General features: G+C 36.4%; 2 protein-coding genes across 4 annotated transcripts in view; both read right to left on the bottom strand.

Moving 5' to 3' along the window:
- Positions 1-3,238, bottom strand: part of LOC100889936 (macrophage mannose receptor 1) — a 39,777-nt gene extending 36,539 nt beyond the window's left edge. Inside the window, exon 1 of the mRNA XM_030972078.1 lies at positions 2,859-3,238. Within this exon, the coding sequence (XP_030827938.1) occupies positions 2,859-2,904 (46 nt within the window). The 5' untranslated portion in view covers positions 2,905-3,238. The remainder of the gene's footprint in view (positions 1-2,858) is intronic.
- A 402-nt stretch (positions 3,239-3,640) lies between these two features.
- The window catches only part of LOC576865 (separin), a 36,004-nt gene continuing 25,086 nt past the window's right edge, over positions 3,641-14,558 (bottom strand). For 2 of the 3 annotated variants that reach the window (XM_030973529.1, XM_011683824.2), the window contains exons 15-22: positions 12,741-12,916; positions 12,282-12,412; positions 11,746-11,868; positions 10,746-10,913; positions 10,234-10,419; positions 9,644-9,861; positions 8,959-9,207; positions 3,641-6,030 (exon numbers count right to left, since the gene is read on the bottom strand). In XM_030973529.1, the coding sequence (XP_030829389.1) occupies positions 5,802-6,030; positions 8,959-9,207; positions 9,644-9,861; positions 10,234-10,419; positions 10,746-10,913; positions 11,746-11,868; positions 12,282-12,412; positions 12,741-12,916 (1,480 nt within the window). In that variant the 3' untranslated portion in view covers positions 3,641-5,801. Of the gene's footprint in view, positions 6,031-8,958; positions 9,208-9,639; positions 9,862-10,233; positions 10,420-10,745; positions 10,914-11,745; positions 11,869-12,281; positions 12,413-12,740; positions 12,917-14,558 lie in introns of those variants that run through there. The other variant, XM_030973531.1, reaches the window with a different exon arrangement.

The following is a 14,558-nucleotide window of genomic DNA, read 5'->3' as shown; positions in this document are numbered from 1 at the left end:
AGGGAGGGTAGTAGTGAGGGTACAGACATTCATTTTAATGTTCTGAAACATAATCTGATTTACATTTAGGCCTACATTTATACCCCTTAAATGAAGTACAGGTAATATTGAAGATTTCATTATCTCTTTTACACCCACATGCTTTAATGTAAAACATTGATATGATCCATCTTTCTTTCTTTTTTTTGTTGGGGGGGGGGTAGGTGTGGTGGGGGTAAAGTATATCCTGAACTATTTTGATGTTTTGTTACACAATCGGATTTACATGTAACTGAAGTAAAGAAACACACAATGACTTTTGTTACATAACCACCACCACCACTTTCATTTCATTATGACATCATGCTCTTGTCAACTTTGGATATTTACCTTTTTTTTTATTGGAGGGGCAGGAGGAAGGGGGGGGGGGTAACAGTTCTTCCAATCTTTACTAACTGACATGAAGTACAGATAACATACTCTATTGATTGCATGGCATTGAAGAATAGAAGAATTTTATCACAAATGTACCTTTTTGTTATACAATGGGCTCCATACCATGTTTGGAAGGAGTCTGGAATGATATGCACAAGCCCTATGTTAAATTTTAGGGTCTGGAGTTATATTTTGGGTGCCCATGTGTCCAGGGTAACTATTTATGTTGAGCCCTGCAATATCAACTCAAAGTGAAATATACAGAAAAAATGAAAGAAAAATCTTTGAGCAATATTTTAAAAAAAAATGAAATGTGTGAACATTAAAACAAAACTAGATGGAATTCGACTGCGCGCAGTCGAAAATGATGCCTCCGTCATAGAGCAATTTTACAAACCAAAACGGAAGAAATTTTTCAAATTCAAGTTCAATTGTAATCCATTAACAGGTTCTCAGAATATCGTGATTACAAACAATTTCTCATATACATATATGACCCTTTGAACTTTGACCTCATGATCCTAATATCTACTCAGCTCATTGGCTCTGCAAGATATCCAGAGTTAAATAGTAATCCATCTGTCAGTTCTAATGAGAATGCGTTCACAAGCTATTTTTGCATACATAATGAGCCCATGACCTTGGACCTTATGAACCAAGAATCTACACAGTTCATTGGCTCTGCAAGATACATAAATGATCTAAGTTTGGCAGGAATCCATCAATCTGTTCTAATAATAACGCGATCACAAGCTGTTTTTGCATACATAATGGGCGCTGTGACCTTTGACCTTTGACCTCGTTACCCAAAATCTAATAAGTTCATCGGCTCTGCAAGTAACATACATGACCTAAGTTTGGCAGGAATCCATCAATTGGTTCTTGAGATAACGCGATCACAAGCTGTTTTTGCATACATAATGAGCCCTGTGACCTTTGACTTTTGACCTCGTGACCCCAAAATCTAATCAGTTCATTGGCTCTGCAAGATACATACATGACCAAAGTTTGGCAGGAATCCATCTATCGGTTCTTCAGATAACGCGATCACGAGCCGTTTTGCATACATAATGAGCCCTGTGACCTTTGACCTTTGACCTCGTGACGCCAAAATCTAATCAGTTCATCGACTCTACAAGATACATACATGACCAAAGTTTGGCAGGAATCCATCAATCGGTTCTTCAGATAACGCGATCACGAGCTGTTTTTGCATACATAATGAGCCCTGTGACCTTTGACCTTTGACCTCGTGACCCCAAAATCTAATCAGTTCATCGACTTTGCTAGATACATAAATGACCAAAGTTTGGTAGGAATCCATTGATCCGTTCTTCAGATAACGTGATCACGAGAACGGGACGTACGTACAGACGTACGTACAGACGTACGGACGGACGGACGGACGGACGGACAACCCGAAAACATAATGCCTCCGGCTACTTCGTAACGGAGGCATAAAAAACATGTATATGCTAAGCAAACATAGAAAACATAAAAATTAAGAACTGTTCCAACATCTGTTTTAAAGATGTTGGAACAGTTCTTTTAACGCCCCTAAAAGAGATACATATTTAGATTGTTCTTATTTTATGAGCTTCATACTTCAAACCTAATTTGACTTTGTATTTCTAGAGCTACTGTAAGAAACTGCCCTTACTACTCATGATGAGGAAAATCAAATACATGATACAGGACTTAACTTATATTTTCCAATGAAAACATGAATTGGAAGAAAAAATGTTAAGATTTTGTTATTCTTGCAGAATCGTTAAAACATTAGTAAACCCTACAAATGAGAAAATTACTTTGAAAAATGTACATGTATTTCAATTTTGTGAAAATAAATACACACTTCAGCTCTTAGTTCATACAAGTACGGTTGGTCACTATTCTCTTTCAACATATCTCAAATTCTCCCTCTCTCTCTCTCTCTGGTGGCAACACTAGTCATGTGAACTTCTCTCTCTCTTATTCTTCTGTATTTCTCTCAAACATTCCTTCTTCCATTTCTTATATTCTGATTGATTTTTGTCTCCCATTACTTCTGTAACATTTCTTCAAAAATGTTTCTCTCCATAAGTCCATTTATCTCTCTCTCTCTCTGTCACTGTTTCTCTTTCTCTCTCTCTACATATCTCTTAATCTCTCAATACAATTTTGAAGATTTTAAAGACTTCTCTGTTCATATCCCTCTTTCCCCTTATCTCTCATCTCTTTCTCTCTCTTTATGTGTCTCCCTTTTATGATTCTCTCTTTTTATGTGTCTCTTTTTATGTGTCTCTTTTATGATTCTCTCTTTTTATGTGTCTCTTTTTATGTGTCTCTTTTATGATTCTCTCTTTTTATGTGTCTCTTTTATGTTCGGTCTCTCTCTCTCTCTCACCATTTCTTTCTCTCTCTCTCTCATAGGTCTCAAAGGTAGAAGAGTGTGGTTGACTTACCGATTGCTGGCTGGAGCAGCACAAGTAAAGCTAATATTCTGAACATTTTCCAAAGATAAGTTCAACCCTCTTTCTTTAGAGGGTTTGAAGGCAAAATTTCAATTGATATGACAAGATTTATGGCAACCAATATTCAAATTTCTTTCCTCTTATGTCCAAACTTGTTCAGTAAATCAAATACAACGGCTCATCAAACCACCCCAAATCAGTCTAAATATTGGGGAATAAGATGTGATATGATATTGATCAGAGATCAAAGAACTGATAAACTGAGGAAAGGAAGATGTCTTCCAGTTCCAAAGAAACTGTTGCCTGCTACTTAAAAAAAGCACTCAGGCTTACAAGTTTGTTCCACACACCCCCTCTATGATGCTTTCAACCCTCAAGTGGATCTGAATTCATGTTAAGGGGGTGTTTTACCATTTCTTCTAAATTACCCATGATGCAAAGAGATGTACAAGCTCCTCCCCCACTGATTTGTTTGTGAAGAGATAAGAAGACAAACTAGTGGTTTGGGATGGAGCTGCATAAGAGACAACAGCAAATAAAAAGGGAGATTTGTACACCCCCCCCCCCCAACCCCAACCCAAATAAGAAGTTTGCAGGAAATTGGTAGAGCATCCTGCAAAATTTGAGTGTTTGTACTCACCTCTGACTCCTTACCAACAAGAGCATATTCTTTTTCTATTCAGAATCATAATAAATTGATAAACCCTTCAATTTACAACACACACACACACACACACACACACGCACAAAGGGTAGCATATGGACATAAAATATATCATTCAATCACTTTTATTCAACAATTTATTCCAAATATTTGGCAGAAGTATGTAATGATCTTCCTAATAAAGATCATTTCATTGTATGTGCACTAATATTTTATAAAACATCCCTGATTTGGATCTGCATTTATACATCTTAATTTACAACCATAACTTTACAATCAAATAATCTTTAGTTCTTTACAACTCGCCAAAATGTTAACTTTTCTTGACACTAACAATGGCAAGCATACATATAACTCTATCATACTTTTATTCCCTTTCATGTACAATTCTATAAATACCCCGTACAAGTAAAAGCACGAAATGGACCGGCAGTGCTTATCATTTATCATTTTTATCAATAATGAAATTTATGTTTACCATACACTCTGATACACTGTACGAAATATGTTTTTATGAAACACAATAAACTTTGAATGAAATCAATTAAATGATATACTGATCTTGATCTGCTGAAATATGGAAATTATGTCAATATTTGTAAAACCTGTTAAAAAGGACAGGCTCATTGATGAAAACTACAATTTGCGCTGCATTTGACTGTAAACCTAACCATCGTGTTGTGTGAAAGCAGATTCAATATTACAATACAATGCCAAATCAGAGATGAAAATATTAACAGAATACTGAGGGTTTTTTTCATTTTTTTCCTTACATTACTTCACATACATGTGCATCCAATATATTGAGCACTAAATATGGAAAACATATCTTTTCATGGACATATCAACAGGTGCAGCGTAACAAACAAAAAATCAAACAAACATATTTGTGCTAGAGCTTACAAACATTATGACACATAAATGCAGTGATGAATAATCAAGTAGAACAAAGTTGTAAATACTCATTCTCAAACCAATATAATTTTGAGTATGCTCATTTCACTTAGCAGAATCGTGTGATATGTTTCAAATGATAATGCATAGAAGGTATTTGAATTTTCTATCAAATAAATACCTGTTTATTCAAAATAAAAGTGTTGGATCTGATATGTACAAGTTTTTTGTGCAAACCTTGAAATTTCACTTATATCATATGAGAGAGTACTTAAAATCTCTGATTTTGAATTTCATCTGACAGAGAGGAGAATGTTACATTCAATAATTTCAAACGCCCTTCTGGCTCTCAACAGATGATTTACAAAAAGTTTTAATCTTCACAAAATAGAAATGAATTCACCAATTTACACACACACTTTTTTGCTATGTTTAATGAGGAGAGAAATAAGAGCAGTCCAAATACTGGATTTCTAGAGCTAAGAGGCCAATGTTGCCATTCTACTTTTCTCTCTCAACAATGGCTCGTTAATGCCACCGTATTTAATAGGGGTCATTATTATTACAGTCCCTAAATGGTGCAGGGTGTACCACATAGCATCAAAGCATCAAATGGTGACTCCCTGAGTAATCCAGGCCAGTCCAATATGTTATGCAATGTTTGCTTTTGTAAGAGGGTGAGCAGGAGGGTCCATTGGGGGTGTGTTTAAAGGCGGTAGGCAGCCCCTTCTTATCAACATCTCACCACTCGGAGAGCAAAGATTGGTGTGATGCAACATTACATAAACAGTGAAAATGGTGCAAAATACTGTATCATGCACAGATTACCATGCATCCTGAAATTACATAATGCTATGTTGCTACTTTGCTTCACTCACAATAACATACAATAATACCCTTATAAAAAGGGTTTTAAGGGCTCTCTTTCATAACTTTCCTATCCAAAAATAAGAACTAGCTTACATCATAAAATTGTTGATGAATCTTAACGATCTTTCTGTTTGCTTTTTGATCGGTTAACATCCAAAGAGGAAACTTGCATAAAAAGGGATACATATTGAGAAATACCAACTACACAAATAACCCAATAGTCAAGAAACAGGGGAAAGTTAGTAAATGAGTTTGATACAGCTTATGCATAAGACTACCATATCAAGTGAAAGTGCGAATATAAAATATGAAATAATAGAAGCCAACTACAAATTAATAAAATTTGAAAAAGGATACTTTGATTCATATCCTCTGACTGGCTGCTCTGAAGATGACACAGATGACGTCCTCATGGTAAGTACACATAAAATGTAATAGCCTCAAATAATCTTCATCTGGAAGGAGTTTTGTTTGGCTGATTGCAACCTATTTAACTTGTCAGAACTTCAGCCTTCCAGCATGATTGCTGGTAGGCCGTATAGAACAGGTGCAAAACCAATTAAATGCTTCAGCTTGCATGTCTTGCGGGCATCGTTCAGCAAGCCAGCTAGTGATTGGTTGTCACTGGTAGGTGGGGACTTGGTTGACGTGGCAAGCCACGCCTTCAGCAGGTACTCCAGGAAACGGTCAATGTCTCGATCAGTAACGTCCCATAGATTGGCAACAACACAGGGGCTGTGTGACAAATAAGATAAAAATTGCATTTACTTCACACATATTTGAAAACGAGAGAGCTTACATTTGATAAATCCAAAGAAAGAAGTAAAATCAAGTACAACGTTAATTCTGCATGACATGTGCTGCAGTTTTGACATACACAACCTATGTACACAGTCAAAGACTGGATTTGTTCATCCTCACTATGAAATCAATGCAATAAATTGACTGCAATAACCTGTACGAATACATGATTTTTCATCTTATTTTTGAAGAAATATTCAGGTACTGCCATATTCATTAATTTAGCTGAGATAGCAACAATCTTTCTATGGACTGACATTTATTCGTATTGATATAGTTGACAAAGGATACAATGATGTATCACTCCATACCAGTTTTTATAATGTAAGTAAAATTGAAGAATTAGTTTTGTTGGGAAATATCAATAATGCCCTATGCATGCACCCATTCTCATAAATAACAGTTCTTTGTCTGCAAAATTCAGCGATTAATTAGGATTTTTTTTCTTCCAATTTCAAACTAGCTCAATTGTGCAAGTTAAATAATATCAAATGACCTTATCAGTCAGTCAATGACAGAAGCAGAGACTGGCATAACATGGTACAGTGTATCACATCGTAAATCTGTGGCTAGTAAACAAGCAAACAGTCTTTACCTTATCATTGTCTTCATAATGACAGAATGTTTGTTTGTCAGAGAAGCAGGTTCTTATTTACAACCTCCACTGTTTATACAGCAGTGTTATACAGCAGTGTACCGACTGAAACTAACATTTATAGAGAATGCAAAATAACATTTTGGGTATAATGGGGTACCTGTATAGTATTAATGACTGTTTTGAGAGAAATAGTTTTTATACGCTCAAGGGAAGGTTAGAATTGTGCTATTGCCCAAGGCGTGCCGAGGGCAATAGCCCAATTGTAACCTTCCTGTTGAAGGCATGGCTTGCCACATCAACCAAGTCCACACCTACTAGTGACAACCAATCCTGAGTTACTAAATGACCCTATAAAATTTTGGCACAGTTTCAAAATATTAGGAAACAATTGCACTGCATTGATTTATTCAGTAATCCACTTCCCATTCCAATCTTTACCAACATGCATGTGAAGAACAGATTTCATAACACTCCTGATTCTGTCATTTTGGCCTCGTTATTAGAATAACTCATAATAATTCAAGCTCAAATTTTGAAAGAAGATAGAAATTTATTATGAGCTCTTAAACATACCGCTAGATGCACACAATCTACACATTACTTTGCAGGGCGGCAATATATTCATGTAATCACCCGATGTAGAATTTAAGAGTCAAAGACTAATCTTACCCCAACCTATCTTAACCCTATTTTAACCGGGCTATTTCAGACCAGGTTTTTACCGGGGGAAGGGGTCAATTTTTCAATGTTTCACAGGCGGGTTGCCGCGAAAATTTGCATGCATGTCAAGTGAAGTGAAGTGAATACTATGGTAATTCAATTTTTTGAAAAATTCACTCATTTGCATATTTATGGTAATTTATGCAAACAAGGTCATACAATTCACATTTTTACCCATAAATCATATATTATTCATATTTAAGCATTCTTTTTCACTACATATATTTGCTAGACCATTTGGAACAATAATACGACAAAAAAAATCGGAAGAGCCAGGTTATTCCTTATGTTATCTCTTGTTTTGATATTTTAATATATTTATTTCATTGTTTTTTTTCAACTTATGTATTCTAATTTTGTTGTTGTTTTATTTCATTTCATTTCTAACTACAATTTAACTATTTTCACCCTAAAACAAACACCTAAACTTAACTCTAATAAGGCCGGGCTATTTGAGGTCTTCTTGATCTCGGTTGTGAAACGGCCGATCGCCGCGAAAATTGGCACGCATGTCAAGTGAAGTGCACAGAATACTACGGTAAATTTAATTTTTTTGAAAAAATTCACTCATTTGCATATTAATGGTAATTTATGCAAATAAGGTCATAAAATTCACATTTTTACCCATAAATCATATATTCTTCATATTTAAACATTAGTTTTCACTACATATATTCTTTAGACCATTTCTGATTTGGAATTATAACACACACAGGGGGGGGGGGTTCATTTAGAACATTTACACTCATTACAAATATAGATGTACAGGAGAAGAGAGAGATTTAGCTCCTGTGAACAAAACTCTATTATTTCACCTAACTACTTTCCTAAAACAAGATTAAATAACACCTTCGTCAATTAACCCTAAGGTCATTCGCTCTCCTAAAACTAACCCACCCCCTACTACCAATTTCAATAATACTCTCCCTCACCTTGCCCCCGCCCCCCAAAAAATACATAGCTGTTACCAGTGGAAGATCCAGGGAGGGGAACAGGGGCATGTTCCCCTATTCTCCATCAGAAAGGACTTTTTTTTTTCCAGAGAATTTTTTTCTTTTGTTTTTATATCTGCTCTATAATTATTTTTGTCGGATAAAAAAAAAGATCTAGGATTCTATTGCAATATGTTACATTAAAAAAGGAGCTTCCTCTCAATGAAAGTGAATTTGGATCTAAAGAGAAGTTAGATCAGTATCTCTCAAATATCAGCAGACTTCAGGCACCTTATTTCTCTTGCTGTCGCAAGTAACGCATGAAAACAAGTAAAAAGGGAAACCAGAAAAAGAAATCTAAAACTCTTGTTTGAAGGGTCGATTTAGACTGGAATTTGACCATATTTAAGCTCTGGTTTAATTTACACCAGAGTTCAGAATATGGGCCATAGAGTACATTATCATACTTGTTACATAAAGCTTTATGGCATGACTGGCAAAGAAAACTAGTTGGCACTAATAGTAATATTAATAATAATAATAATAATAATAATAATAATAATAATAATAGTAAGCAAAACAAAATGTGTATCTATCCATCTCCGAACTCACCATTCAGCTAAGAGATAGTTGAGAGCCATCCCGCTGGCATCCAGGCAGCCCTTGACCTGCAGTTTGCCACTGCTACAGCCTATGAGGAGAGTAGCTGCCTTACATGTGAGTCTCTGAATGTCATCTCCAGTCAGGAACTCCCTACCGGTGCCGTGGCCACAGAACACAAAGAGGTCATGATCGGTCAGAGCTGAAGCATACTCAGGCTTGGATGGAGCTCTGCCTACTACTCCAGCCCATTTGTTTTCCCTGAAAGAAGTAATGTCAATTTCATAGTGATATCAACCTGTGTAAAATTGAGAGATTGACTTATTGACCGAGCCATAAGTATAGAGTAAGTTGGTCAAATCTTTGATTTGACATTTGCTCGGGATTATAGATATACAATTAGGATCAGATCAAGTTTTAGGATGGGGTTATGCTTAGGGTTAGATATAGTGTTGGGTCCAAAGTTGAATTAAGGAAATCAGTAAGTTGAGGAAACTGACCACAAAGCAATTCTCATAGGAGCATGTGGTATTAGAGAACTGGTTAAATCAGAATTCTTTGTTTCACAAAAAATCTTAGACATGTGTTAATTTGGAGGTTTCATCATTACATACCTTATACAAATCAGTTTATAGGGATTATTGATACTAAGGAAGGACATTAGATAATGGGTTTGTGAACAGAGCTTTACACCTACTTTTGAAACCAGTCTTGGAAGGTCTTCTGAGTGTTGTCCAAGTCCCCTGTTGGATTGAGGACAAAGTATGCCTTGTCTGGGTTCACCCCCTTGGCTAGGACGCTTGCCCCAGACTCTCTAGCCCTGAGGTGGGACATCAAGAAGTGGAGGTTTGGAAGGCGACATACAGGCCACTCCTGCAGGACAGGGATGCTCTCCCATGGCAGCTGTTGGATGGCCTGGAGAGGGAGGGAAGGAGGGATGAGAAGAATTTGATTTAGTGAGTGATTTTATATCTTAATAGTGATACCTGTTGCAGGCACAATTATTCAAGCTACATATGTGTAACATTAAATTCTTTCTATTGTAATCTGTTTAGGAAGATGATTGTACAGACTTTGTTATATTTCATGTAATTAAACAAGCATTAGAATACTGACTTGTCCCAGCCTATTTATTGCTGATAACTAAACCTATATTCTATTACACAATACACATTATACTATAAAAGTTATAAACTAAATATTTAAGAGAAACTTTGGCATTAAAATTCAGCTAGACAGTGCATTTTACATTCTCAACTCAACTATTATTATATTATGCATGCTTACTGTATCAAGAACTAGAATGACCAAATTCCTCTGCATGGGCCTTATCTTCTCCCATTCCTTGGCCAAGTCCTTGAGCAGAATGGCAAGCTGTGTCAGACCCTCACTGCCTGACTGAAGGCCTGTTAGACTGGACATAGCCTGGTTGGTCTGGATGTGAGTCAGGTGATGGAAGGAATCCACAAGACACTGTAAGAAGGACATGAAAAAGGAGGAGTGACTTTAAAAGTTAAGAGCTAGTCAGGTCCTAATTATCTGATCGAATGCAAGTCAGACTGGTCAAAACCAGGTTGGTCTGTGTGCGAGTCAGAGAGCCATTGAGCTCTAAAAAAGCTCCAAAAAAACTCTGGGACATTAGAAAAGAGTGTTGGTAAAACAATACATAAAAGTACCATGATTAATCTTGCTTGTTCTATAGCAAATCCAAAAAGAGCTCCTGAACAACAAAACGTATGACCGCATACATATTCTATATCACATGATAGAGAGGACATCACTCATTTTGACCAACTGACCTCACAAAGAACAGGGTTCACATCCCTCTGTCCAGCCTCTTGGAGTGAGTCACAGAGTCTTTGTCCAAGTATTTTCAGCTTCTTCTCAGCTTTTTGATCAGTATAGCTTCCTTGGAGCAGTCCCTTCCAGTAGGACAGTAGATTGTTTTCCATGTCTTTAGTCAGACCCTAGGAATAAAAGTATTAAGGATACAGTTCAGTTTCATGTAGGAAAACAAGCGTCATCTTTGATAAGGAGTTTATAGTTCTCCTGATGCATTGTTTTTTACCTGCTATTTGGCAAAGCACATAATTGGTTTACATTTCACAGACAACATGGTGTTTTTGTGGAAATAGGGTTTTTTCTTCTTCATTGTTAGTGAGGTTTGAAACTGTGAAATAAGACAATTTTGCATTTTAGAAATTCAAACACATTTTCTACATTATCAATGAGGTCCTTAAAACTGTAACTTGAATGTTCTATCATGTCATTTCTTAAAATTCCGAAAAATATTCATAATTTAACATTAAAAAACACACTTCCTATGATTTGAACAATAACCTAAACATTAATGAAACTGTCATATAATTTAGGATGTCGATCATAACGAAACAGATTTCTCCCTAAATGTCTTTTCACATGACCAGAAATATTTCAACCATTTTAAGGTGGTTCTGAAAAATTACTATTTGGAGTTAAAAATTTAGCGAGTGTACAGGATTTTAAATGTCTCCAGCGGGAAACTCCTGCAGTGACAAGGCGCTCACGCCATGCAAACTAAGCGGAGCCGCAGTCTAATTAGCTGCGCTATTCTACTGCAGTTCCTGTATACCCGATTGTTTATGATTTTTTTTGATGTAGGATATAAACAAAATATATACCCTGCCTTCTTTTCGAGGTACTGGTTAAAACTATGGGGCTTGGTGACTCCAATACTACAGTCACCTCTCGCCCATAGTTTTAACCAGAACCTTTCAAGATGGTGTATATTTGTATAATATGCTTTGTTATGGTACTGACCTGCATCTCCTCATCTAGTCTTTGTCTGGTAGTCCACCAGACCCTCTTGTCCGTCTCCTTTACAGTTTCCTTGCTCTCAGCCAAGATCCTCTCCAAGGTATTTACCATCCCATCACCACCATTCTAATAAAAATACAAATAGCAATAAATAACAAATAGCATATATTATACTATGATATAACATATGCTCTTCAAAGAGCTTTGAAAATGATTACACTGGCTTTAGCTTACTCTGCATATCGAGGTAAAATCCCACCACAAGCCCACTTACAACACCTGGGTTGAGAGTGGCTAATGTAGATCAATGTCTTAGAGCTGTGACAGGGATTCAAACCCTGTGCGTATCAGCTACCTATAGATCATGATACCAACAAATAAAAGGTTTCATGATCAATTGTACAAGCTTATTTCAATTTTGGTGTTGCTGTAAAAACCATGACAATCTGTAACACTTATGTGTCGTTTTGTGCAAGATCTGCAAGCTTATGATTCCTTTCAAGGTATTAACAATGAAACTGAAAGAGACTGACTCTTACCATTGGTAATCTGACCACGATGGGTTGCTCTCCTTTCTGTATCCTAGTAATGACTAGCTGGCTAGATGCTGTCAAGGAGTTGATCTGTGATGGCTTGCTAGATACCACAGACAGCTGACATACTGTATAGCCTGCAAGAACATAGGATATAAAGGGGAGGGAACATTTCAGGCATTAGAAAATATAATGTACCCTGAATGATAAAGCTCTGGGAATATAATCATTTTCATCACACAACTTGTTTTCATTGATTCATTTCTAAATCATTTCACACTATATACGAGATTACAGAAAAGGAAAATCAGCTAAAAGTGAGCATTATTGAAGAACTGATGGCGATAAATATTTAGCCTAAACTATTTAAAATACAGGGGCCCTAGCTGTATAGTGAAATTAATTCAGTATTCTGTTGGGGGTATATACACATTGAGATATAATGATTATGAAACAGAAATTCACCTGCAGGAAGAGCATTTTCAACATCCTTGATGATGGTGTCTTCTCCGTCAGAAGGCAAGAAGTGTTTCTTGACACTGCGGAGTCTCTCCTTTTCCTCTCTGATGGACTGAAGCGAGAGAGAGCCCATGGATGAAACGAGGCTGACGTCGTCTTTATCACTTGCCTTCCTCAATTTCCTATAAGAAAAGAGACACATTTTACTGTTAAAATACTGACATAACTGTAATTAGTGTTTTATAAAAATTGGTAAAATTGATTTCCTTATACATGTATGCAATACCCCGGGTACACCAACACCACAAGGAACCTTGCCGTTTTAGTCTCTAGTGGTTTAATGACCCTTTTTAAGCACATTATAGTGTCTGGCTCAAACCCACAAAGCCACACGGTACAAATATATAGAGTATAAAGAGAAATGCAAAATCTGTACCTCTTGTAGTGACCAAACTCGTTTTTACCATTTCAAAACTTGGTTTTTCATTTAAGAACACCGTACAGCATATTCGGTGTGTCTAATTTAAAACATACGTGTCAGACCCGAAGCCTCATTACTTTAATGGCCACATGGTTCTGTGTACTTACGTTAAGGACAAAGTAGTCCCTTGATTATTTGTCTATAAATTGTTTGTATGTAAGGTTAAATGTACCGTAATGAAATTATGATATTTTCTCATGTATGTTTTATTGTTCTATCCTAAAATTGATTATTATACTTAGTTCAGAAGGATGTGCATTCATGCTCGAAAAGTAGTCCTTCCGAACATGCGCTATGTCAGTTAAGACCCTGATGGGCAGTTTATAAAACGGACATTCATTCACTTGCTTTAAGCGAAGCTGTTTGTTTTCAATTTACTCCTTCCGACACGCTTAAAGCCGTCAATGTAGCCTGTTTGTGTTGCAACATTTATACAGGTATGTAGAGATAATTGAATATATTTGATGCTATTGAGTTTTACTTTGCTACCAGTGTTTATGATGTCGTAATATACGAGTCGGTTCATTAATTGTATATTATGTAATGAGATGTTTTATTCACTGTACGGTAGAAACGTACCAAAGCATGTTAAATGTATTCTTCTGTTATTAACGGGATTGATGAGTAGTCTGTAAATATCAGACTCGGTTTATATATCATGTGGATTTTACAACAAATACTGTCCATGGTATATAATTGATGTTTCATGTTTTTTTTCCTACTTTAGCCGCTGAGGTGTAAGGTATTTTTATACACACCAAGCTGAGGTGTAAGGTGTTTTTATACACACCACGCTACAAGCTACGCTACAATTGACGATGACGTATGATTTTTCTTACCCGTGTGACATTTAGTCTAGGGTGAGTTGCGTAGGAATATTTATGTTATGTATTCAATAATATTGATTGGAGTCATGACTGTTTGATATTTATACATGTATTTACAGATAATATTGAATACTATGTAATCATCGAAAAGGCCAGAGAAAGAAGAATACCAAGCCACTTGAACTTTGTTGACTTGACTTTAAAGCAGCATTTGATACCATATGGCGAGAAGCTCTCTGGAAATGTCTGCGTTCCATTGGAGTGGACAAGTCCTTAGTTGACCTCATAGAGAGCATGTACAAACAAACCAAATGCTCTGTTATGGTGAATGATAACTGAATGGTTTGATGTCATAACTGGGGTAAGACAAGGCTGCCTCCTCTCTCCAAGCCTCTTCAACCTATTCCTGGAATATGTGATGAAGGACATCCAACAACTAGATAGTGGAATACAGATGGGTGACATGCGTATCAACAACATCAGATATGCAGATGACACCACCCTTATGGAACTCGT

Source organism: Strongylocentrotus purpuratus, unplaced genomic scaffold (assembly GCF_000002235.5).
Source record: "Strongylocentrotus purpuratus isolate Spur 01 unplaced genomic scaffold, Spur_5.0 spur5_scaffold_6, whole genome shotgun sequence".
Classification (NCBI taxonomy): domain Eukaryota; kingdom Metazoa; phylum Echinodermata; class Echinoidea; order Camarodonta; family Strongylocentrotidae; genus Strongylocentrotus; species Strongylocentrotus purpuratus.
The sequence above is the reverse complement of the archived record's forward strand: the minus strand, read 5'-3'. Positions and strand labels throughout refer to the sequence as shown.